Source organism: Scyliorhinus canicula, chromosome 24 (assembly GCF_902713615.1).
Source record: "Scyliorhinus canicula chromosome 24, sScyCan1.1, whole genome shotgun sequence".
NCBI classification, from domain to species: Eukaryota; Metazoa; Chordata; class Chondrichthyes; order Carcharhiniformes; family Scyliorhinidae; genus Scyliorhinus; species Scyliorhinus canicula.
This window is the reverse complement of record NC_052169.1, coordinates 6,732,584-6,757,469: the sequence shown is the minus strand read 5'-3', so window position 1 is coordinate 6,757,469 and position 24,886 is coordinate 6,732,584. Positions and strand designations below refer to the sequence as shown.

The window sequence follows — 24,886 nt, the reverse complement described above, 5'->3', positions numbered from 1 at the left end:
GAATCTCTGCCGCAGAAAGCTGTGGCGGGCAAATCACTGATTGTCTTTAAGACAGAGATAGATAGGTTCTTGATTAATAGGGGATTAAGGGCTATGGGGAGAAGGCAGAAGAATGGGAATGAGAAAATATCTGCCATAATTGAATGGTGGAGCAGCCCCAATGGGCCGAATGGTCTAATACTGCCCCTATGTCTTATGGTACTAATCAAACTCCATTATTCAGACAAGTTGCGATGTCATTCATCCTAACTTTTTAAGCAAAACAAATAAAATGCATTTCAATGACACCTGATCACGATGGAAAATACTTCATGTACCCTGCTTTGCTATGTTCTGAATCATTAAAGTCTTTGGGTAAGTACAAGTATTGCTGGAGAAATAAATACAAAAACTCTGCTTTACACCAAGGCTCCTGAGAAAACTTTAGATTTCTTTTCAAGCTTTATTTTGAAACAACGAAAAGAAAAAAACAAAGAGACTCATTTGAGGAGAGAAAGTGAAAATTATGAATATTAAAAACCTGTCAAGGCAAATTATAGCAAAATGATTATTTCATTGCAGCAAATCAGTTAAAAATGCCACGGCAATCTTTCAAACTAAAACTGCAGCTGGTATTTTGTTTCCATCTGATGAGGGGGAGGCTGTCACTCTTCTCGTTTGTGCTTTGGCTGCCCTGTAATTATCACTTACCTGATTGTCAGGGTGGTTTACGGTGAAGTATCCCACGCAGACGATGACCTCATGCAGCAGGTCCTCACAGGTATGATGGTAACAGTACCACAGCAGCGAGCTGACAATATGGCGGAATGCCAGGGAGAGGCCCTCAGCACCACACACAGCCTATTGGAAAGAAAAGGAGCAGGTTTTTTTTGGGGAGGGGGGGTAGGCACAGAGAGAAAGAGAGAGAGAGAAAGAGAGATGAATTGTAAGTCGAGCATTGCCCCAGCTGAATAAGGAAGCTCATGTCCACATTTGCGAGTGCTTTATAAGTAGCTCAACCACATGAATTCCAAACTGACACATTAATCTTAATTTGGAAATGAGAGAAGCTCCATTGTTATTCACCTATTCGGTTGATTTTTCATTTTCCTCTGTCAGTTACTTTTTCCTCCCTTTCCCTTATTTTCTCTATCCTCCCTACTCCTTTTGTTTCTTTCTGACGTATGTTTCTAGGGGCATTAGTTGGCTTCTAACAATTCCCTGGTGGTGATTCTATTTTGTATGTCTGGCCAGGCTACACAATGAGAACAACGTAACTGCATTGGGTTTTGTCCACGGCCACACCAAATGCTTGCACGTGTGATATTTTTCAATAGACATCATTGGACAGCGCCTAGGAAACTGAACCTCCTGGGTGATGTTTCTGAGCTGAGGGGTGTTAAAGCCAATTGCCATACCTCTACTGCTGCTCTGACCTGTGTCCGCTGACTCAGTAAAGGCTCCGAATAAAACAAAGGGATCTCCTGGTCCAAATGAGTCAGTGCTGTACCAAGCAGACTTGGGAAGCGCACTGCACTACTTCAGCGGTTCGTAAGCAATCCGTGACAAACTCAAATTTTTTTTATTACAATTCAATTCACAGTAGCAGCAGGAACAATGAGCACCCATACAGCAGCTCATACTTCAAACATCCAGGGGTGCTTTACACAAAGGCAGTGGGGGAGTACCAGCAGGTTTAGATGCTGCTGGCAGCACACTGCATAGGTCCAGGTGGCACTATTGCAGTTCTTCTGCAGCGTAATGCACCTAAACAAGCAACATAGGGAACTACAAAGGAGAAAGCAATAAAGGAAGGACATTTAGGAGAGTGGAGTGGAGACAGACCAAAGGCAGAGTTCAAGAGATTTTATGAGGTTTCAGTAGATAATAGAAGAGAGTGGTTTAGGGACAGAATTCCAAAGGGCAGGAATGCTGTGGCTGAAATACTGCACAACACTAAGAAATGGACACTGGGTGCAGCGAGGGAGCAACAATCTGGAGTCAGATAAACTGATGGAGCATGCAGTGATGTGTAAGACTGGAGCTTGCTCTGTGGATTTGAGTCACGTTCATTTCTGGGGTGGAGGGAACGTGGCAATGACCACCAAGTTAACAACCACCATACTGGGCTTCAAGAAACCTGGTTAAAATACAGGGATTTGATTATGTCAAACATTTTATTCAATAAGCATTATTTTTTAGATTGATGCAATATATTTTTATAAATGAAATAGTACTTTTTTTAACATAAATTTCGAATACCCAATTCTTTTTTTCCAATTAAGGGGCAATTTAGCGTGGCCAATCCACCTATCCTGCACATCTTAATAGGTTTGGGGATGCCCACGCAGACACGGGGAGAATGTGCAAACTTCACACAGACAGTGATCCAGGGCCGGGTCCTTGGCGGCGTGAGGCAGTCACGCTAACCACTGCGCCGCCCATGAAATAGTACTATTCATCATGTTTTGGATACCTCTCTAAATAATGAAACAGAAGTTTTTAACGCAAATAGTGTGTTTCACCAATAATTAGAGCTGGGGAGTGCATCTTTATTACTCAATCAAAGTATGCTTGGCACTGGCTCCCATTTTAAATGCTCCTGTCCACCCTATGCTTTGACCCAGTGCCCCAAGTCTAACCCTTAATGATAGCTGGAAGGCAGAGGTTGAATGTTTGTGTACAAGAGGACAAATACTTATTGATGAACCTGTGTTTCCTCAGGGCTCCACAGCATCAGCCGAAAAATCTAGAGCTTGTTTAATACCCACTGGCACCAGAGAGTAAACAGAATCAGCACTTTCAAATCCCTACATTATATTTATAGAATAGGTGATATTATGAGATGTTAGTGCTGTCAATAGGATTTCAGTGAGGGACAATTAAATTACTTTTTTTTTAAATACTTATTTGAATGGATTGGGCTATCAAAGAATTGCAACAATGGAGTTGAGGTACAGATCATCCATAATCTAACTGAATAGCATAAAAGCCCTGAGGGATGGAATGGCCTACCAAACGCACTTTCCTGCAAGAGTCACGTAAGCTGCAGCGAAGTGCGTTTCTTCTTCCTCCTTTAGAATTGTGGGGACCAATTGAAGCCAGAAGAAAAGCAGAGATCAGCTAATGTTAGACAGATCAAGGTATGAACCTGGGACATTTCTGACCTGGACAGTTCAACACCACACCTCACAGTTTATATGCGGAGAATCACCTCATTTTTGTCATTTTACCAGAACAATTAGCTCACTTCAGTCTTTTTTTTTTAAAATTTAGAATATCCAATTCATTTATTCCAATTAAGGGGCAATTTAACGTGGTCAATCCACCTAACCTGCACATCTTTGGGTTGTGGGGGTGAAACCCACGCAGACACAGGGAGAATGTGCAAACTCCTCACAGACAGTGACCCAGGGCCGGGATTCGAACCCGGGTCCTCAGCGCCGTAGGCAGCAATGCTAATCACTGTGCCACCGTGCCGCCCCAGCTCACTTCAGTCTTGATACACTCATGGATTTAATAACGAGGAACTATCTAAACTCCAGAAACAGTCGCAGTTTCAGGTGCTTGATTAGTATTTCTGCTGATCTGCAATTTACAGGTAACAAAACTCATCTCACCTGAAAAGTGGGAAGATCCAAAAATGCAAAACTGTTCAGAAAGCGGAGACTCTGGATGGCAACGTGAATGGTGTGCTGCGGGTAGGTTTCTGCAGGCGTGGTGATGGTGTGGTCCGGGACGGTACCGTGCAGGAGGATGCAGTAAAGCATGTTGAGAACGCCAACTAGCTCGGTAGACTGCAGCGCTGTGATCAGTCCTGTGGGGTCTTGTCTCTTGTTCTCAAATATACCTTGCGATCTGCAAAATAACAGGTTAACTGATCAGGGTGAGGACACACTGGGTGTTACAATTCCCCAAAGATCACGAGGTTTAACTAGCTGCAAAACAATTTATTTTATGCAGGGATTATAGGGTAATGCAGGACAGAGAGGCCATTCAGCCCATCGTGCCTGTGCTGGCTCCTTGAAAGCAGCAAACAATTAGTCTTAGCCCGCTGCTCTTTCCCCACAATCCTACAATTGTCTATATTCAATTCCTGTTTGAAAGCTGTTATTGGATCTATTTCCACCATCTCTTCAGGCAGTATATTCCAGAATCATAAGTGTGCTGTGTTCTAAAAGAACAAAACATCCTCACGTGAAGGCATTGGCGAGATTCACAAGAATGATTCCAAGAATAAAAAACTATAGCTATGAGGATAGATTGGCGAGATTGGGGCTGTTTTCCTTGGAGAAACGATGACTGTTAGGAGACTGGATAAGAGGTATTCAACATCCTGAGGGGTATGAACAGGGTAAACAGAGAGAAACTGTTCTTCTCAAGAGTACATCAAAAACTAGAGGGCACAGATTCTAAACAATGGGCACAAAGGAGTGGAAGTGATGCAAGGAAAATAATTTTCACCCAGAGGGTGGTTGGAGTCTGGAATGAGCTTCCTGAGAAGGTGGTGGAGGCAGGTTCGATCGAGGTATTCAAAAGGGAATTGGATTTTGATCTGAAAAGAATGTGCGAGGTTACAGGGATAAGGCAGGGAGTGTCAATGCAGATGCAGTGGGTTGAATGGCCTCCTTCTGCACTGTAGAGATTCTGTGATTCATCTTCCCTATGGCCATGAATAGGCCTATAAGGGCAGCACGGTGGCGCAGTGGTTAGCATTGCTGCTTCACGGCGCCGAGGTCCCAGGTTCGATCCCGGCTCTGGGTCACTGTCCGAGTGGAGTTTGCACATTCTCCCTGTGTTTGCGTGGGTTTCGCCCCCACAACCCAAAGATGTGCAGGGTAGGTGGATTGGCCATGCTAAATTGCCCCTTAATTGGAAAAAATGAATTGGGTACTCTAAAATTTATTTTTAAAAAATTGAATACACCTATATATTGCCCAAGTTGTGAAGTGGTTTTACCTTCCTATCAGCAGAATCGGTACTGTGTGTTATATGACGCAGTTATTCAGGATGAGATACCACCTGCACAAGTCATCTCAGACTGCTTTGCCTAACACTTGCCACAGCAAATCACGAGTTCAATGCAAAACAAAATTTTTTATTTAAAAAAAATAAATTTAGAGTATCCAATTAATTTTTTCCAATTAAGGGGCAATTTAGCGTGGCCAATCCACCTACCCTGCACATTTCTGGGTTCTGGGGGCGAAACCCACACAAACACGGGGAGAATGTGCAAACTCCACACGGACAGTGACCCAGGGCCGGGATCGAGCCTGGGACCTCTGCGGCGTGAGGCAGCAGTCCTAATCACTGCGCCACCGTGCTGCCCTGCAAAACAAGATTTTTAAAGTTTCCATTTTGACAGAGGGATAAATGGATATTAAAATTTAACTAACATTTGGAGGCTGGCGATCAGGGACCAGCATTGTAACTTTTACTTGGTACTCCCATGTCATAGAAATTAAATTACAATGGTCCCATAACTGAACCAGGACATGTAGTCCAATGATGCATAATGATAAACTTTAAAACAAATAGATATCAAGATAAGGCGGCGGATATTTTTATTGCACCTGTTTGAACATAAAATAACGTACTTTTGTATAGTGGCTAAGATGTGTCAGAAAGTTGAGGTGAGGAAGTGAGAGATTGTGTCACCAACAGCAACAACTTGCATTTGTACAGCGACTTTAACAAAGTCAAAACATCCCAAGGTGATTTACAGGAATTCCATCAAACAAAATTTCACACCAAGTCACATTAAAGGATATTACAACAGGTGAACAAAAGCTTGATGAAAGCGGTAGGTTTTGAAGAAGTGCCTTAAAGTAGGAGAGAGAGAGAGAGAGAGAGAGGTTTAGGGAGGGAATCTCAGAATTTAAGTCTAGGGAGTGCAGGCAACTGATGGCTAGGGCACCAATAGTGGAGCAAATAACATTTGGAATGCATACGAGGCCAGAAGCGGAGGACAGAACTCTCAGAGAGTTTGCGCCAAGTACAGAGAAAAGGTATGGAACGTTTATTTATTTATTTATTTTAAACAAGGGGCAATTTAGCGTGGCCAATCCACCTAGCCTGCACATCTTTTGGGTTGTGGGGGCGAAACCCACGCAAACACAGGGAGAATGTACAAACTCCACACAGACAGCGACCCAGAGCCAGGATCGAACCTGGGACCTCGGCGCTGTGAGGCTGCAGGGCTAACCCACTGCGCCACCCTGCTGCCCGTATGGAACGTTTATGAGGGGGGAGTTAGAAACGGTAGTTTTAAGGAAGCTCTTTGGAGCAGGATGAAGCCAGGAGGAGATTTGGGCATTACTCCCAGGGCTTCTTTCACTTTATCTGAGTGAGCAGCGTGCCATTACGAGTCCCTACATGGTCTATTGGGTTATGAGGTTTCCCATAGCGTATCAGGGAGGAGGGGATCATCCAGCCTGGTCCTTTTAAATCCTGAGACCCTCCGCTCCTGGTAGTTTACCTTTTTTTAAAAATCCTGTCTCGGCTCATTTGTTGGGAGACATTGACCGCACTGACTATAATCCAAATCTATTGTATGAATATTTGCTGGTCTTCTATATAAATACGTGGAATGATGATCGTTCTGCATTGTGCCTGATATTGGCACTTTGTTGGGTCTTGTGGTCTCTGGTGTTCTCACAGATTTTGTTTGCAACATTTTCATTTCTGTTATGACGAGGTTAAAGAATCCGTGATTGGCTCCTACAGGGGTACAGGTGGGTTGGGTATCAGAGGGGAGGAGGTTGCAGCGTATTATTGGTGCTTCTGGTATTGCTGGAGTTGAGGGAGATATGTTATGGTTTGAAAATGAAAATCGCTTATTGCCACAAGTAGGCTTCAAATGAAGTTACTGTGAAAAGCCCCTCGTCGCCACATTCCGGCGCCTGTTCGGGGAGGCCGGTATGGGAATTGAACCCGCGCTGCTGGCCTGCCTTGGTCTGCTTTAAAAGCCAGCTATGTAGCCCTGTGTTAAACCTGAACAGGGCGTGAAGATCTGATCCTGATTCCAGTGGTTGATGCGAGCAATCGCTGCATGGACAGGCATGCACCATTTTGCCATCTTTTCATGGCCATATCATTTTCTCAGTAGTGTGTATAGAAGCACACGTCGCATCTAATGATCGTACTGAGCCAACCATATTGCTGTTCTCCTGTCCCTCTCTGTATCTATGTATGCGGAGACTGTCCCATTCCTGAGGTTTTGTTGCATTATTTTGTCAAAATGGAAAAACTTCATTAAAAATACTTTAAAAAATAATGTTGACATGGTTTCCGTTTCAATCACCGACTCTTGTTAGTTTTTAAAATTCTTTCATGGAGTGTGGCCAGGCCAGCTTTTATTGCCCATCCCTAACTGCGCTTGAGATGGTTGCGGCGAGCTACCTTCTCGAACTGCTGCAGGCCATGTCGTGCAAGTACGCCCACAGTGCTGTTAGGAAGGGAGTTCCAGAGTTTTGACCCAGTGGTAATGAAGGGATGGAGGTGTAGTTACAAGTCAGGATGGTGTGTGGTTTGGGGGGGAACTTGCAGATGGTAGTATTCCTATGAATCTTCTGCCCTTGTCCTTCTAGGTGGCAGAGGTCACGGGTTTTGAAGCTGCTGTTGAAGAAGCCATGGAGAGTTTCCCACTGCAGTCACTGGATAGTGACCAGGAGTAGCGACCATGCAACACTAACGTGAACCATGGTTTCTCAGCCACTGCTCCAGTTGAGCATGTCCCCTTTAAAAAGAAAAACCCTTTACATCATAGATCAAGTCTACCAAGTAAACAACATTTAAGTTTTCCTCAAATGTCGTAACAGCTACTGTTTTTTTTTTAGCCCTGGCAAAACATAAAAGGAGCAGAACCTGACTTTAAGGAAGGTGAACAAGCCTGAAGAAGTCAAATTCCCTTTCCTCAGCAGCCCTGCCCTGCCCAGGGCCACCTATTACTGTATATCACTCGCAAGGTCAGTCAGCACTCAGCTGTTTCCAGTGGAGCCATAAAGGATCAGGGGGCAACACTTGGTGTCACTAATCCATGCCTTTGCTTCAGATTAACATGTTTTGTTTGATGAGCTTCAAATGGGAATTTATGTTTGTTTAATACCAGCCCTTTGTAATAACAGGGTGGGAGTGATACGAATCCAGAGAAATCACCGCTAAAATAACAATTGAATACAAAGACGTGCATTTACAAACAGAACTAACATTTATATACTGCCTTTCATGAACGAAGGAGGTCCCAAAGCACTTTACAGCCAATTAAGTACTTCAGATGTACAGTCACTGTTGCAATAAAAGAAACATAGCAGCTAATTTGCACACACAAAGGTCCTTCAAACATCATGATGATAACAACCAGATCATTTGTTTTTAGGGATTTTTTTGAGGGATAAATATTGGTCAGGGCACGAGCGAGAATCAACTCCACCCTAACACGCTTCTTCTTCGAAAAGTATCAAGGGTCTTTTAAATCTACCTGGGATGGAAGGTGGGGCCTCAGTTTAATGTCACATCCGAAAGATGGGAGCTCTAAAAGTGCATCCCTCAGTGCTATTTAGTCCTAGATTTTACGCTCAAGGCTGTCAAGTATGCACTGTCAAGGCTCAGCCTGAAGTATGTTTACTCTGGTGAAGCAGTGGCGAGTGGGGCGGGGAAAACAGCTGGTGCCCAGGGAACTGCACCCTCACAAAAATTAACACTTTCAGGCGAGATGGGGAGAAAACGAGAAACTAGGGATTTGAAGGTCACTGAAGGTTGGCTACTGGAATATGACAGGTGATGTGGATGAGCAATAATCACGAGAAATTACAACAGGTTTGGGGAAGAGCTGCCTTTAGCATGGTCATGATGACTAATAATTCTTAGCTATGTGTTTTACGAGAAGGATTAATCCAAAATGATGGTTCTGGCAGCATCCAACCTATAAATGGGGAAAGACTGAGGTCTACCGAAGGCTGCAAATGAAGAGAACGAGGCAACAAACAGCTCTTTGGGCCACATTGTTAATACTACCAGGTTATAGCAGAGGTGGCTAATGTCATAGCCTTTGTACAAAGTCACCCAAGATGAATACACAAGTGGAAAAGTCGACTCGTTCAAGCACCCTAACTGATTATCTCTAGATTTCTTGTTTACACATGGAGAATGGTCTTGGGCAGGTACCCTGGCTGACTATGAATTTCAATTGAGTCATATTCCAGTCGGCCTTCAGGGGAAGGGGAAAGAAAATTGAGGAACAAAATCTTTGCACTATGATGCATATATATTAAAAGAGGGAATGCCATAGAATTATTTTCATAGAGTGCAGTCTAATTTTGGAGTTCAATGGTTATAAACCACACAGAATTAGCATTTGTTGTTTACAGGTTGAACCTGAGATTAAATTACATTGTAATGAATTCCAGGTATCTTTTATCTTCCATACAAATCTGAGGCTGATTACATTACAGATTTGCAATTATTCCCAGGTATCCATTTATTCTCTCTGCATAAATCATGCGAACCTCTCAATCAGTAATCGCTTCCAGATATTCACTATTGTCCATGTAATCTCAGCAACTCAAAACAAACAGAAAACCAGTCAATATAAAACATACAATTCATTAACAATTGCCCTCCAGTGGTTTTAATCCATATACTGGAATGGATATGGAAGTGCAGGCAAGATAAGCTTTGACTTATCAAGACTTCTGCTGTAAGGCAAGCTTCACTGACTGTTGGAATGTGGAAGAACAACAGTTACTGTATTAATTACCACATTTAAAAGAGAAAAGAATAAGATTGTTTTAAAACATTATTCCAATTTTCTCCTTTATAAATGTCCTAATGTGTTCTTTTAAAAAAATTTAGATTGCCCAATTCTTTTTTCCCCAATTAAGAGGCAATTTGCATTGTCAATTCACCTACCCTGCACATCTTTTGGATTGTGGGGGTGAAACCCACGCAAATACGGGAAGAATGTGCAAACTCCACAAGGACTGTGGAGTTCGAACTGGGGTCCTCAACGCCGTGAGGCAGCAGTGCTAACCACTGCGCCACCATGCTGCTCTTCCTCATGTGTTCCTTGATGTGTTTTTAAGGAAAGTGCTTGTCCTTTGCTCTTCTCATGGTACCTTTGATTAGAGTCATTCAAATTTTAACGCAGTAGCCTAGCCCAGAGTCAGCAAGCTATTTGACTGTGAAGACCACCACATACGCAGCCAATCTTGTTGGTGCTCATGTTCACACAGCTATCTGTAGCTGGCATGGACAGATGACTAATTTCTCCTCTTGATCCCAGGGGCTAATTGTTCTGCCTCGACTGCTGACAAGGCTGAGTATAGCCAACTCAGTCAGTCTGTCCTCTGGTCAGTTTGGCTTGGTTGAATATCAGCTTTACCTACTGGGACATCAGAAAGGTCAGTTCTGGACTGTTCATCACAGCTCAAGTTCATGCGTGAGTGATGTGACGTTCAATCACCAATGTGATAATAGCTGAACGTTGATAAACGGATGACATGAAACTAGCTACTTATAATGTCATCAGTGGAGGTCAAGCTCGAACTACAAATACACACAAAAAAAGGAACAGCTGTAATATTGTACGTATGTATAACTCTCCACCTGCAGTGTGTTGAAAGGGCGGAATTCAGGTTAACGCCTGTGGCGGGAGTTTTGCCTTCTGTAGAGCCGAAGTAAAAAAATATTTTGGCTGCTTTAGAGTCTTGTATGCTGCTGCTGTTTTCCCTGGAGCTTCTTAAAATATCAAGATTACACAGAATGTACAGCACAGAATCAGGCCACTTGGCTCAACTGGTCCATGCTTATGCTCTACATGAGACTTATACACCCCTATCAACATAACCTCCTATTCCTTTCTCCCCCGTGTTTATCCATCTTCCCCTTAAACTCATCTCGATGCTTATCGCTTCAGCTACTCCACATGGGAATAAGTTCCACATTTTAAACATTCTGTGGGTAAAGAACGTATAGTTAATTTGTGAATGAGTATTGCATTTATAGCCTTGGTTTTGGTCTCCCCTAAAAGTGGTAATCTCTGCTCTACATCTATCATACCAAACCCTTTCATAATCTTCAAGACCTCTATCAGGTCAGCTCCTCGAGGGACAATAGCTCCAACCTGTTCAATCTTTCTTGATAACGTCTCGGTTCTGGTACCATCTTTGTAAATGAATGGCCACAGTAAAACCAGGATAATTGAGAGGCAAATAATGTGAGATACTCACAGAAGAGTAGATAATTGTGGATAAACACTTATCCGTAGATCACAACTATATCGTCATTTTTAAAAACGTTCAAACAAGTTGAAGGAGCCTTCTAACAAGCAATGTATACATCCAATTTCTGCAACAAATAACAGATGCCAAGCACTGGTGTAGTGAGAACCAAGGGAGAATATTTACTTCTTGATATTGATGCTGTTGGTACCAGATCTCGGTCAGTCACCAAACTAACTTTAACAGCACCTCCTAGTTCAACTGCTTCTTCCACCACGAAGGACAAGTGTCCCAACATCATGGGAATAACTTTACCCCCGAGTTTCCCTCCAGGCTGAGATGGATGTACTTCATGGTTTCTTCATTGTCAGTGGGATAACAATTCTGGAATCACTTACCTAACGCTATCACCGCAGAAAGCGGCCCATCTACACTTCCTGAGGACAACCAGGTAAGCAATCAATACAACTGCATCAGGATCATCCACATTTGATGGAATGAACTTTAAAAAAAGGAACTGGTTCTACAGATGGCCTCCACACCCTTGAGCCATAGAGGGGAAAAGTCAATCCAAGTTCCTAATCACAATCCAATGATACAATTGGACCAAGGCAAAGGCAGTAGTTGTGGTTGAACTTCCTGCCAACATTTATTAACAAAGCTTACATGCGCAGCATTGTTATGAGGGTGAATTACCAGGTGCTTGCTGGGTGACCAGTTTTCATGAAAATGAACGTTCTAATGAGTTACCTCCTTCAAGAAAGGAGCCAGCAAAAAATTAAAAACACAGTGACTCAGGGAGGGTAAAAAACAGTGACTCAGAACGTGGCACGCATAGCTCACGTTTAAATCACCAGAAATACTGTTAGTATTGTGACTGCTTCTCTATCTATTATTATCTGTCACTGCGCTTAAAAACTGCAGAGTAAATATTTTCATACAAACGAATGGTTGGAATGTGATCTTTGTTCTTTGTCTGTGCGTTATTTATAAACATGACAGTATCAATGAAAAGGAGCTGCCGTTTTGATCATACTTTCACCTATACACAGCGACAATCAGAATACTTGCTGAATAACCTTTTGTTACTTCACAATCAACATTTGGAATTGTTTTGAACAAACTATCTCAAATTGCCTGGAAACAGCTACATTTCTGCCTCATCAAAACATGGGGGCAAACTAACTGAAGCGTGACTAAATAGCTCTGTACTTTATTCAGATAACATAATTGTGGAAGCTCATTATTGTTTCTGCATGGAAATATGTCACAGAAAACCCCAAAACAAAATGTCTCCTATTCTCTCCCAATTGCCAAGTGGATAAAGACCTGATACCTCAACAGAACTTCTTGGGATCAATTCCTGGTTTATGCTAAATCAGTTGATCGGAAGAAGAGCAGCAAAGAGACAGGACAATCATCTTTAGTGCTGTTGGGCTCATGAGAAAAAGTAGTGGAAGCCAAGCCTCTTGGAAGTAGTCTTGGCGGGTGAGGGATCTGGGGTCAAAATAGTGGGACAAGAAGAGGAAAATCGATGAGTGGATTCACTAAAGTGGTAGCGCAAGTCAGACTTGCACCAGACATATTCATGTTAATTGTATAAATTTAGGTTGAGGCAATACAGGTGGAGGGCATTCATTAGACAATTACTTGAGCACATATAAAGAGACACTTAGTGACACCAGTTATAAAGTTTGAAATTATACATTTGTAGATTTTCACGTTGTAAATATATCTAAAATTGAATTAAGATTGACATCTGGTCTCCTCCTTTACCACTGGCTATGTGGAGTTTAACACTGGAAGAATCTAAAACTTTTAAGAATTCAAATTAGCAAGTTGCTACGCATTCCCGTACCAGCCTCCCCGGACAGGCGCCGGAATGTGGCGACTAGGGGCTTTTCACAGTAACTTCGTTGAAGTCTACTCGTGACAATAAGCGATTTTCATTTCATTTTTCATTTCATTTGGAGAAAAGTTGCAGTTATTGTTAAATTGCCCAGTCACTTACCGATTGACAATAGCAAAGCAAAGCCGGCACATACTGTGCAGTAGGGCTGTAACATTTTGCAGAAAGGAGGCAATTTTAGGTTGTTCATCAACAGGCCCTTGTATGGAGAGGAAACAGCCATACAGCCTATCAGTGAGTCCAGTATATACCACATAGCTAAGAATAGATAGAAAGAACAATATTAGTGTAGTCAAGGATGGTTTAATACAAATCTAAGTAATATGTTGAAAATCTTAAGTTTGTATAGACCTGCTATTTCCATTATAAATTCCCATGTCTATACTTTACAACAGAAATACATGTAAATTAAGCAAGGTGTAATTACAGTGCGACAAGTGTACACAGGAACTTTCGTAACATATGTGGAAGTAAGAATATATAATGGATGTATGAAATTAAAGACAGAATTGCATTTACCTAGAGGGTTGTGGATGCTCAGTCATTAAGTAAATTCAAGGCTGAGATCGATACATTTTTGGGCTCCAAGAGAATCAAGGGTCTCGGGCAGGAAAGTGAAGTTAAGGTGGAAGGTCAGCTGTGATCTTATTGAATATCAAGGAGAGTGGGGTCGAATGACCTATTCCTGATCCAATTCCTTGCATTTTATGTGGCTTAGAAATAAATTTTATTAAGCCCATCAAAAGAAGTATAAGATGGGGCAGCACGGTGGTGCAGTGCTTAGCACTGCTGCCTCACAGCGTCGAGGTCCCAGGTTCGAACCCAGCTCTGGGTCACTGTCCGTGTGGGGTTTGCACATTCTTCCCGTGCTTGCATGGGTTTCGCCCCCACAACCCAAAGATGTGCAGGCTAGGTGGATTGGCCACGCTAAATTGCCCCTTAATTGGAAAAAATGAATGGGTACTCTAAATTTATATTAAAAAAAAGAAGTATAATATCTCGGAGAGCTATGGTGATTGATCTTCGAAAAAGCTGTTACGGCTGTATTTGTCGGTCTGGAACAGTGTGCCAGGATAAAGAGCAATGACATTCCCCAGAATCCACGGAACTATTCCACAATGGCATTCAGACAAATAGGGTTGTTACCTGTGGAACTCCATTCCAACATAATATCAGAGCTTCCAGGCAACAAATTGCATTTAAGAAATCTGTGAATTTCATGTCACGCACAGCCAGTTCATTCTTGGCCAGATTACTTGATGAAGACAGGAGACAGTACTGAACTGCTACTGCAAATTGAAGAAAAAGCTGCTTCTTGCCTGTTTATTTTAAGATATACGCTCAGCTCCAGTCACGAATAACAGACTGGGGAAGTAGCATCTGGTCAACTTCTCCCAAGCCCCCAAAAGAGGCTGCACTTGCTTGACTGATTCGTAGCAACTTGCAAGTGAGCAGATGAATGGGGAAGAACAAAGGTGAACCATCCAAGGGTTTAAAATGAGAGATAAAATGTGAACTAAATGTGACAATGCTGTTGTTTAACTCTCCTCATCTCTCATCTGCACCTTCTACTGCCGTGAATTTATTTTTGAAAGACTTACACTTGCATTTCTCAGAAACAATGGCATTTCATAGTGTCAACAGAAAATAATTAGATCATGTATTCCAAAGTCCTGCACAGACAATAAAATGCAGCAAGTCAAATGTTACAGCCACTTGTATACAGCACGATTCCACAAACAGCAATGATGAGAATTATTGAAGGTGTTGGCTTCCTGGGTATTGGAGGCCAGAACACAAGAGGAAGGTCCTGCTCTTAATATGCCGCAGGACCCTTAATATCCACCCGATGCATTGGCTCATCAGAGGAAATGCTAAAATGCGTCGTTTTGCCACTCCTACCACACCAGAGTACCAACTTGCATGAACCCACGTCTCTGGAGTAAAGTTTCAACACAAAAATCTTCTGATTCAGGAGGAACTGAGCTCAGATGTTCACCAAAAATAATATTTATTGAAAGAAACATTGGTACTGAGAATCCATCATCTTGATAATGTGGCACACATTATCAAGATGTGAATCCAACCAAATGGTCCATTAAAGCAAAATGTTTCAACACCCTTTCCACAAAGGGCTTTATGAAATGAGCATGGGTGGAATCGATCCAGTTCCTGGCAGGCATGGGCCACAAAGCAGTCCATAATTCTGCCCATAATTCAGTACATAATTCCCCCCTCCTCTCAATTGCTGCCTACCGATAGCTCAATATCAACACCCTAACGTGAAGCGTCATGATTTAGCCATGGTACCCCAGAGCTAATGTGATTTAAGGAACTGCACCCAAGCAATGTTTAGGAGTTGCGGCTGAAGGTGGGAGGGAGAGAGAAAGAGAGGAGAGAGGGAAAGTTGTTTAGAAGGTGACTTGAAATAAAGAGCTGCTGTGGTGGGCAAAAGAGTTGATATTTTGTCATTCTCTGGAGGGGGGGTGGTGGGAAACTCATTAAAAAGCAGCTTGGTCAACAAAGAAGGCAATCTGATTCGAAATTATTGAAAGAACAGTTTATCTTTTTCCAAGGACAAAAGCTTTTATTCTTCCCACTCTAAAGCCTGGTCATTTAATGCAAAGCACTATCCTGTAATTTGTACCCAAAACAGCCAAAGGGAAACCCAATACTTTACCTAACAGGTAGTCTTTCCAGACAGACTTGTCAGTATGCAATTTCTAATTTGTCTATTTGAGACTGAGTCTAAACTGCATTCTCCCACTGTCCAGAACCTTCAACAAATCACTCCTAATTGCATCTTCACCCTGTCAGTTTCTATGGCAGCTCTGCGTTCTGCCCATCTCCTACAATGCCGCAGGTATTAGACAGTCTCAGCTTACCCTGAGCCTCTGGCATTATCCAAGTTCAGTGTAGCTGACATCTTCAGAGCACAGGCCCATCAATCAGCAGACCTCCCACATTTATGCTGCATATTCATTTTGCATTCATCCAACTATTTTCTACAACTGCATTAGCACAGCAGTTCTTTTCTAGTTGATATCTTCATTTTTTTTCTTTGATTTCCTCCCTACTTTTTCTGAAGGGGCCGCCAACTCCTGCTGGGCTATTTCTTACGGCTCCGGCAACTCGCTGGTGCTTTGCACAAGTGGTCATTCTTCAATTGTGAGAGCAAGTGTCAGCCCACTATTTTTTGGGGGGCTGAAGTCAGGGTAATTACAGTCCTGACCCTCCCTGAAATCCATAAAACCCTTTTTCGTAATCATGGTTACAGGATTTTGATTGGAATGAGGAATCCTGTCTGGTTTTTACCTCCCTATCAAGCCTCCCCCAAAACACCCTGGTTACGTAGGCAAATGGTACCCACTACTCAATGTCAGCCCGCCTGCTGAAAGTTGCTCTGACTGTAATTAACTAAGGGTGCGTTCACACTACAACTTCAGTATTGTTCAGCACTAAAGCTGTGTAAATCTGGAGTCAGAATGAAACCTGACTCTGGAGTAAAAGTGGTGAAAGGTGACATAGAGAGCATGTGGCAACAGATGGAATGTAACTTAAGCGTGGTAACAAACCCTATTCAGTGGGTTTACTACACCTTCTGCATAGATTTTATACCTAACTGCAGTTGATTTAAATGTTTAGGCAGTGTGAATATGGCTGCCACATTCTCTAAACATCTCAATTTTAAATGTCTGAAGAGAATCATAGAATTTACAGTGCAGGAGGCCATTCGGCCTATCAGGTCTGCACCGGCCCTTGGAAAGAGCACTCTACTTAAGGCCACAGCTCCACCCTACCCCGTAACCCCGTCTAGTCTCTTTTGGACACTAAGAGCAATTTATCATGGCCAATATATCTTTAACCTGTATATCTTTGACTGTGGGACTGTGGGAGGAAACCAGAGCACGCAGAGGAAACCTACGCAGACACGAGGATAACGTGCAGACTCCTGACCCAAGTAAGGAATTGAACCTGCAACCTGGAGCTGTGAAGCAATTGTGCTAACCACTGTGCTACCGTGCTGCCCTTCAACATGCATCTCTAGTCAAGCACATGGATGTAAAAAATGGAGTTCCATGCAACATAAAACTGAACACCGGCATGGTGGTTCGCACTTCAGCCTCACAGTGCCGGGGACCCGGGTTCGATGCCGGCCCCGGGTCAGTGTCCGTGTTGAGTTTGCACATTCTCCCCGCATTTACGTGGGTCTCACCCCCACAACCCAAAGATGTTCAGGGTAGGTGGATTTGCCACGCTAAATTGCCCCTTAATTGGGAAAACAAATTGGGTACTTCAAATTTATTTTAAAAAACACATTGAGGGCAGCACGGTGGCCTAGTGGTTAGCACAGCTGCCTCACGGCGCTGAGGTCCCAGGTTCGATCCCGGCTCTAGGCCACTGTCCGTGTGGAGTTTGCACATTCTCCCCGTGTCTGCGTGGGTTTCGCCCCAACAACCCAAAAATGTGCAGAGTAGGTGGATTGGCCACACTAAATTGCCCCTTAATTGGAAAAAATAATTGGGTAATCTAAATTTAAAAAAAAAACATTAAACTGAATGAACACAGACTGATCCTTGGCATATTTAACTAATTCATTCAACAAAACACTTTAGCAGGGGAGATCGGAAAACCTCTTTCTCCTGATCTTTTCCTCATCTGCCCCCCAGTTACTTTTTTTCCTTATTTTGTCTTTCTTTGAGGCATGGGGATTATCAAAGAAAACTATAACTAATTAATGCACAGCTGCTAGAATCTGCCTTCAGATTAAATTGTAAAAAAACTAATTTAGTTTCTCCCCACTCCTTATTTTGAATGACACTAGAAAGCGATCATTTATGTTACAGAAAATGCTAGTACTAGTCAGCAGGTTCAGAAGCATGTGTGGAAAGTTAACATGTCAGTTGGTTGTCTTTCATCAGAACATAACTGGTTTGAAACATTCCCTTTCCACAGATGCTGTCCACAGATGCTGTTTGGTCCGCTGAGTATTTCCAGCGTTTTCCCTTTGTATATCCGATTTCCAGCATCCGCAGTATTTTGCCTTTGTAGATCTCACATTCCACTCTCTCCTGATTTAAAAAGCATTAAAATTGTTGTTTGCGGATTTCCCTTCAGAGTACAAATTTATCAACCCATCCATGTTCAGGAATATTGGAGATGGGCGAGTTCCAAAACAGGAAAACCCCAGCCCTCAAATTGGCAAGGAATGGAAAGACAATTATTTGCCAAGATTAGTGTTGGAATCTTTTGCAAAGCCCAAAACAGGGTAGTGGCAAGTTTGGGCGGTCTGATTATGGCTTGAGGTCTAATGTTTTTTTAAAATAAATTTAGAGTACCCAATTATTTTTTCCAATTAAGGGGCAATTTAACATGGCCAATCCGCCTACGCTGCACATCTTTGGGTTGTGGGGGTGAAACCCATGCAGACACGGGGAGAATGTGCAAACTCCACACGGACAGTGACCCAGGGCCGGGATTCGAACCCAGGTCCTCAGCGCCGTAGGCAGCAATGCTAACCACTGTGCCACCATGCTGCCCCGCTCCTCTCTGTTAATGCTCATTTATACATGTACTAGGACATTCAACTAAAGAGTTTTGTTTCAGTCACTTTAATATCAGGGGTGGAATTCTCCGCTCCCGCAAAAAATCGGGAAGGCCGTCGTGAACTCGGCCGAGTTTCACGACGGCCTCGGAGGCCGCTCCTCTCACCTTATTCACCCCCACCCGGGGTGCCGGGAGCGGCGCTCCGTAACTCTCGGCCACCGGGCCTTGACACCGAGAATGATGCGACGGCGGCGCCTAAGTGTCGTCAGCCGAGCATGCGCAGGTTGGCCGGCTCCAACCTGCGCATGCGCGGCTGACGTCACGACGGCTCAAACCCGCGCATGCGTGGTTGTCTTCTTTCCCCCCGCTGCTCCGCAAGTCGTGGCAGCTTGATCTTGCGGGGCGGCGGAGGGGAAAGAGTGCGTCACTTTGAGACGCCAGCCCGACGATCGGTGGGCACCGATCGCGGGCCAGTCCCCTCCCGAGCACGGCCGTGGTGCTCACTCCCATCTCCGCCCCCACAAGCTTCAAACCAGCTTTTGGTGCCATGTTCACGACGGCAGCGACCAGGTGTGGTTGCCGCCGTCGTGAACCGGTCGCAAACGGCAGGCCGCTCGGCCCATCCGGGTCGGAGAATCGGCGGTTGCCGTGAAAAACGGCGAGCGGCGATTCTTCCGAGTGGGGGTGGGAGAATCGCGGGGGGCGCCATGGGGGCATGTCGTGAGTCGCCCGGCCCTCCCGCGATTTTCCCACCCGGCGTGGGGAGTGGAGAATCGCGCCCCAGATTTTCATTGAGGAAGGGAATCGTACATTTTTGTACAAACTTCCCTCGTACCTCCATTTGAAGAATATTGCTGCACTGAACCCAGAATAGTTTCTGCTGTACATTTCCTTGACTGTTGATTAAAAAGCATAAAAATCAATTGCTTCACATTACAGGGGAATACAATCCCATGCTCCCAGCAGAAAGTTGTGCCAAATAGGAGCATTTTTGCAGAAAGAACTACAGCAATGCAGAACAGATTCTCTGATAGCACAGTGGTTAGCGCCAGGGACCCAGGTTCGATTCCCGGCTTGTGTCACTGTCTGTGCGGGGTCTGCACGTTCTCCCAGTGTCTGCGTGGGTTTCCTCAGAGTGCTCCGGTTTCCTCCCACAAGCCCTAAAAGACGTGCTTGTTGGTGAATTGGATGTTCCGAATTCTCCCTCAGTGTACCCGAACAGGCACCGGAGCGTGGCTACTAGGGGATTTTCATAGTAACTTCATTGCAGTGTTAATGTAAGCCTACTTGTGACGCTAATAAATATTATTATCCTGACTCCTTTCCAGCTCGGCTATGAGCCTGACAAGGGCCTCAGCCTAATAAGTAAAATGAACTGTGTCTATAAAATGGGACTACCAAAACAAATTATAATAACCTAACCAGAATTCAGCACGGGAGCACTCGTTTTCGGTGGAGATGAGAGGGGATTCTTTATCCTCCCAATTCAATGAGAATTTGAAATATTGAAATGACTGATACTAAACACTGAGCAATTGTGTAAAACCCAATGGTGCAAGTCAACACCAACAGAATGAGCTGCAATGATGTCAGAACGGGATCGCGTTTGTCACTTCATGTATTGTTTAGGGTCTTGGATGTTTTAGTCACTTCCTTCCCTTAGGCTACCCAAGTCTGCTTCAGTCATTTCCCACCTTACTATAGATTCAGTTGCTTATTCTGCATGAACTGTGACCTCAGCCTTCCTGAATGCTCCTGGCTATGGCTGCCATGCATTACTTCGAACTACCTGCACAGGATACACTGAACAATATCGAGCAAAGACCACAATGGAGACTCGGGGGGAATAATTACTGACCGTTTCATTCTTTTGTCCACAATTCAAAAGAATTGTGGACAGCCTGCAAATACCTTCGCATCTCAAAGCAATAAACTAAAGTTAGGAAGGTTTCGGTGTTCTTCTTTAAATGAAAATGAAAGTCCATTGAAAAAATTTGCTCTGGAGAAACTCAGGCAAATTCAACAGTTGAAGTGTCTCAAATACACAAATTAGCTCCATCAAAATAGTGCATTAAATTGAGAGTCTGTAAATCAGATACCCTAAACATGAAACTCCCTGTCTTGAGATATAAATATTAATCCTGCCTACTGGTCTGATTGGGACTGATTATATTCTACACTTTAAAAAATGGAACAAGATGGGATTACGTGATAAACAATCACTTTTATTCCTTCCAATCCAGGTTTTCCCACTCTTTTCTAAACTGGGTGTAGGTGCAGATATGATGTGCCAAATAGTCTCCCTGCCTTGCTGCAAACTGTTGCTGTTCTGATCCTTAATCTTATCCTAAACGACAGTGACTCGTGGTGTAACTCAACATAACAGACCTAAAGTGAAATCTTTTCATGAGCGAAGTGGCTTGAGGATGACATGTGGAAGTAACCCTTCATGATCCACCAGCTAAACCAGTCAAGGTCTGCAATACTCAAGGGCACCTTTGATGATTGACCGGCCAGCTTGGTTTAGGAATGGAAGCAGAAATGGTGGACCCATTTGGCTGGTATTATCTCACATGCGCCTGACAGCGCTGCAAGTGAATGCCCGACTGAGTCGTCTGATCCTGCCTAGATGAGTAGCAGGAAGCTTACCAATTGTCTGGATTGGTAAGCTAAACAGAGTTGGTTAAACTCCAGTGGCGCTCTAGCGAACATCTTGGGTCACGAAAGCCAGAGCTTTAACAACTTGTGCTTAAACTCCATAGACTTGGATAGTGGGTGCATCCCTAAGGGGTGAGTATGCGCACACTGTATTCGTCAAAGAAGACTCTTCATCATTCTAATCGACAGATTTCTGACCAAAAGAATATGTAATGTGGCAATTCTTTGCGCATGAGCTGGCAACTGAGTTGCTGAGAGGTCATACGACTGAGTGGGAACATTAAAATCATAATGGTTTGGTCCTGTCATGCGAGGTGCCCGAACCTCCAAGAGGCATCACAGGGATTGGGATTGGGAAGCCCGGCTGACCTATTCCATTTCCTAGCCACGAGGCACAAATTGAATCATTTTCTCCCTACTCACTCAACGCAATCCTGTCAGAGATTGGTTAGCTTGATACAGACCAAGTTTTATACCAGCAATGGCGCTCATTACCGTCTGAGCTGGCCACAAGACTGTGGGTTGTGGGTGAATTAGCCCTAAAGCCATGTGGAGTTTGCACATTCTCCCCATGTTTGCGTGGGTTTCGCTCCCACAACCCAAAGATATGCAGGCTAGGTGGACTGGCCACGCTAAATTGCCCCTTCATTGGAAAAAAATTACTTGGGTACACTGAATTTATAAAATAAAGAATTAGCCCTAAAGTGGAGGGGATGAGGGGCACTGAGAAATGCTACATGGAAATTCTCTAACAATTCATCCTCACACGGTAAGTGTAAAAAGGGGGAGTTGCGCACAGCAGAAAATTAAGGCACAGCCAAGTAGATAGATTTTGAAGGGGTTTCACAAGTCAGAAATGGAAGTAGCAAAGCAAATTGGTTTTGTGGAGCGTCCCAGAGAAAAGGAAATGATGGCCGAAAGATAAACGTCCAGAGTAAACTGAAAAACAAACAAATACCGGAAAGCTGAGGAGAGTAGGTGTATTTTTAAAATTTATTTTCTCATGAGATGTGGGTGTTGCTGGCTAGGCCAGCATTTATTGGTCATCCCTAATCGACCTTGAGCTGAGTGGCATGATGGCCCATTTCAGAGGGCATTTAAGAGTCCACTTTCTGTGGATCTGGAATCACATGTCGGCCAGACCAGGTATAGATGGCAGATTTCCTCCTCTAAAGGATATTAGCGAACAGGATGGGTTTTTATGACAATTATGCATCACTATTAAGACTTTTAATTCCAGACTATTTAAAAATTGAATTCAAATTTCACCATCTGCCTTGATGGGATTGGTTCCTGGGTCCCTAGAGCATTACCCTAAATCTCTGGATTACGTCACTTACCTGGTCAGGTGGATAATAAGTTTATAATATAATACATCTAAAACTACACTTATTTAACTCTTCCCCCCCCCCCCCCCCCCCCCCGATCCCTTCCTTACACAGACACTGCCTTCACCTGATGAGATCCTGTATCCTGCTGATGCACAGCTCACTCTGTGAAAGGTTATTTTTCGTTTCTTGCCCTGATTTCTTTGGCGTGCCAGGTTGGCTGCTGGCCTCGGGGAGGTTGCTGGCCAGGCATCCAAGCACAGTGGCGCAGGTCTGCAGAAGCCCTGTGGTCAGCCCTTCAAACACCTGTTTGCTCACACTCTTTCCAAAGATGGCTTCGTCTTCAGCTGGAACAAAAAGCTACAAAACGAAAAGAAATGCAAAATATCAGAATGGAATACTTTTCTTTAAGCCCAATTTGGCCTGCCTGCCGTCTTGAAATTTTCTGAAATGTAAAAGCACTTTTATACTTTGTTGGATTTTTTGACCGTGATTTGGGAGGGCAAACTTTGTCTGCCACTCCCCTCTTACACCCAACACCTGAGTTCAGTAGCACTGCTAGGCTCCATCGCATAGTACGGACATCCAAAGTACAAACATACTTTGCCTATGTTAACCAGCCTCTCTGCGATTCCATTGAGAGCCATTTGCTATCCATTGCATTCCGCTAACTTAAGGCCGTCAGGATGCGCGACAACGCAGAATCGGCGAGCAGAAACTTATAGCCAAGTTCCACACACATGAATACAGCCTCAACCGGGACTTTGGATTCATGTCGCATTACATTCACCCCCCACCATATGGCCTGAGCTTGCGAAATCCTACCAACTGTCCTGGCTTGAGACAATTCACACCTCTTTAAGAGAGAACGTAAAAACTCCACACAGTCACCTGAGGTCAGAATCGAATCCGGTCCCTGGCGCTATGAGGCAGCTGTGCTAACCACTGTGCCATCCTAATGTATGATAACAGGACATTAAAACCCTCCTAGCCCATGATAAAAGAGTGATAAAAACAGCACACAGTTCTGTCTCCTCTCCCTAAACAACTTGCCATGGAGCCTCAACTTTCCCTCAATGTTTCTATTTTGTTGGCATGCACTTCAGTTCAGTCTCTCAACAGCTGCTCTGTTGCAATGTCGCCATCTCCTTCTGCAGCTAAATGCAGCTTTCCAGTTAGTCTTCACTTCTAACCAAATGTTTTCTTTCTCTCCTTTTTCAACAGCTTCTCCCATTTCTCCTTCAAATGTGGAATCTTTTTGAGTTCCCGCCCCGGTTTCAATAAAGGCCATCTTGACTTCCCTTAAGCTCGGTTAATCTTTCCTCAGTCTTGTTTTGACCTTTTGCGATTTCCCCTGGCTCTTCGCTAAGTGAGCTCCCCTGCCCACATCCACTGATCAGAGGTAGACTAGCGAAATCTAATAGCGTGCAGCTCAAGCTACAGAAGACAAAATTACCCTGAAATTTCAAATTGATATAGTATTGCCTGTCCTTATAGCCAGTTTGCCACCTCTAAGCTTACTGAATCAAACCAGCAGCTTAGATGTACATTTGGTCTTAACTTATTTACCGTCGCTTTTTTTTAATGCTAATCTTTTACGTTGTCAAGTTCACTTTAAGTTTAATTTTCCATTCCAGGCAAAACAGTGACTACATTTGAAAAGTACTTGATTGGCTGTAATGTACTTTGGGATGTCTGCAGATGTGAAAAGTATTATATAAATGAGAGGCTTTCTCACTTTGATTTTTATTAGTTTTCTGTTGCCCATATCTAATTGTTTCAACTTTTCATCCTCCGATATTCCCCTCTGTTTAAGAATGTTCCTGAGAGGTGGTTTGAGATGTTTTATTACACTGAAGGTCATGCATGGTTGTTATCCTGTCTGGAGCGTGGTCCATTACTTTGTCCAGAACAGATAGGTCAGCCATATTCTAAGAATATTTTTTACTTAAGGCCACATTTCATTGCTTCTTAGGCTATCAATTACAACCGAATATCGGCATTAAGGGTTGTCTGATTTCCTTAAATCAGAGCTTCTATAGGCTTAATCAGGGCACAAGCTGCATCACATCGCAGTCCAATCCTGTCCTTACCAATGTCCATAGGCACCTGTTCCAGCAGTCACTCCATAGTGATCAGGAGCAAGCACATGAACAAAGTTCTCTCTCTCCAGTCCAGGAACACGGAGGGCGATGCTAGAAAAACTGTGCTCCTGACCCACTTAACATCAGCTAAATTAGCAGAGA

The 24,886-nt window shown here is 43.6% G+C and overlaps 1 protein-coding gene across 2 annotated transcripts in view; it reads right to left on the bottom strand.

The window, feature by feature from the left end:
- Positions 1-24,886, bottom strand: part of scaper (S-phase cyclin A-associated protein in the ER) — a 347,711-nt gene that overhangs the window by 54,019 nt on the left and 268,806 nt on the right. For both annotated transcript variants that reach the window (XM_038784220.1, XM_038784221.1), the window contains 4 exons: positions 22,768-23,000; positions 13,210-13,365; positions 3,600-3,837; positions 691-840 (listed from right to left, as the gene is read on the bottom strand). In XM_038784220.1, the coding sequence (XP_038640148.1) occupies positions 691-840; positions 3,600-3,837; positions 13,210-13,365; positions 22,768-23,000 (777 nt within the window). The remainder of the gene's footprint in view (positions 1-690; positions 841-3,599; positions 3,838-13,209; positions 13,366-22,767; positions 23,001-24,886) is intronic.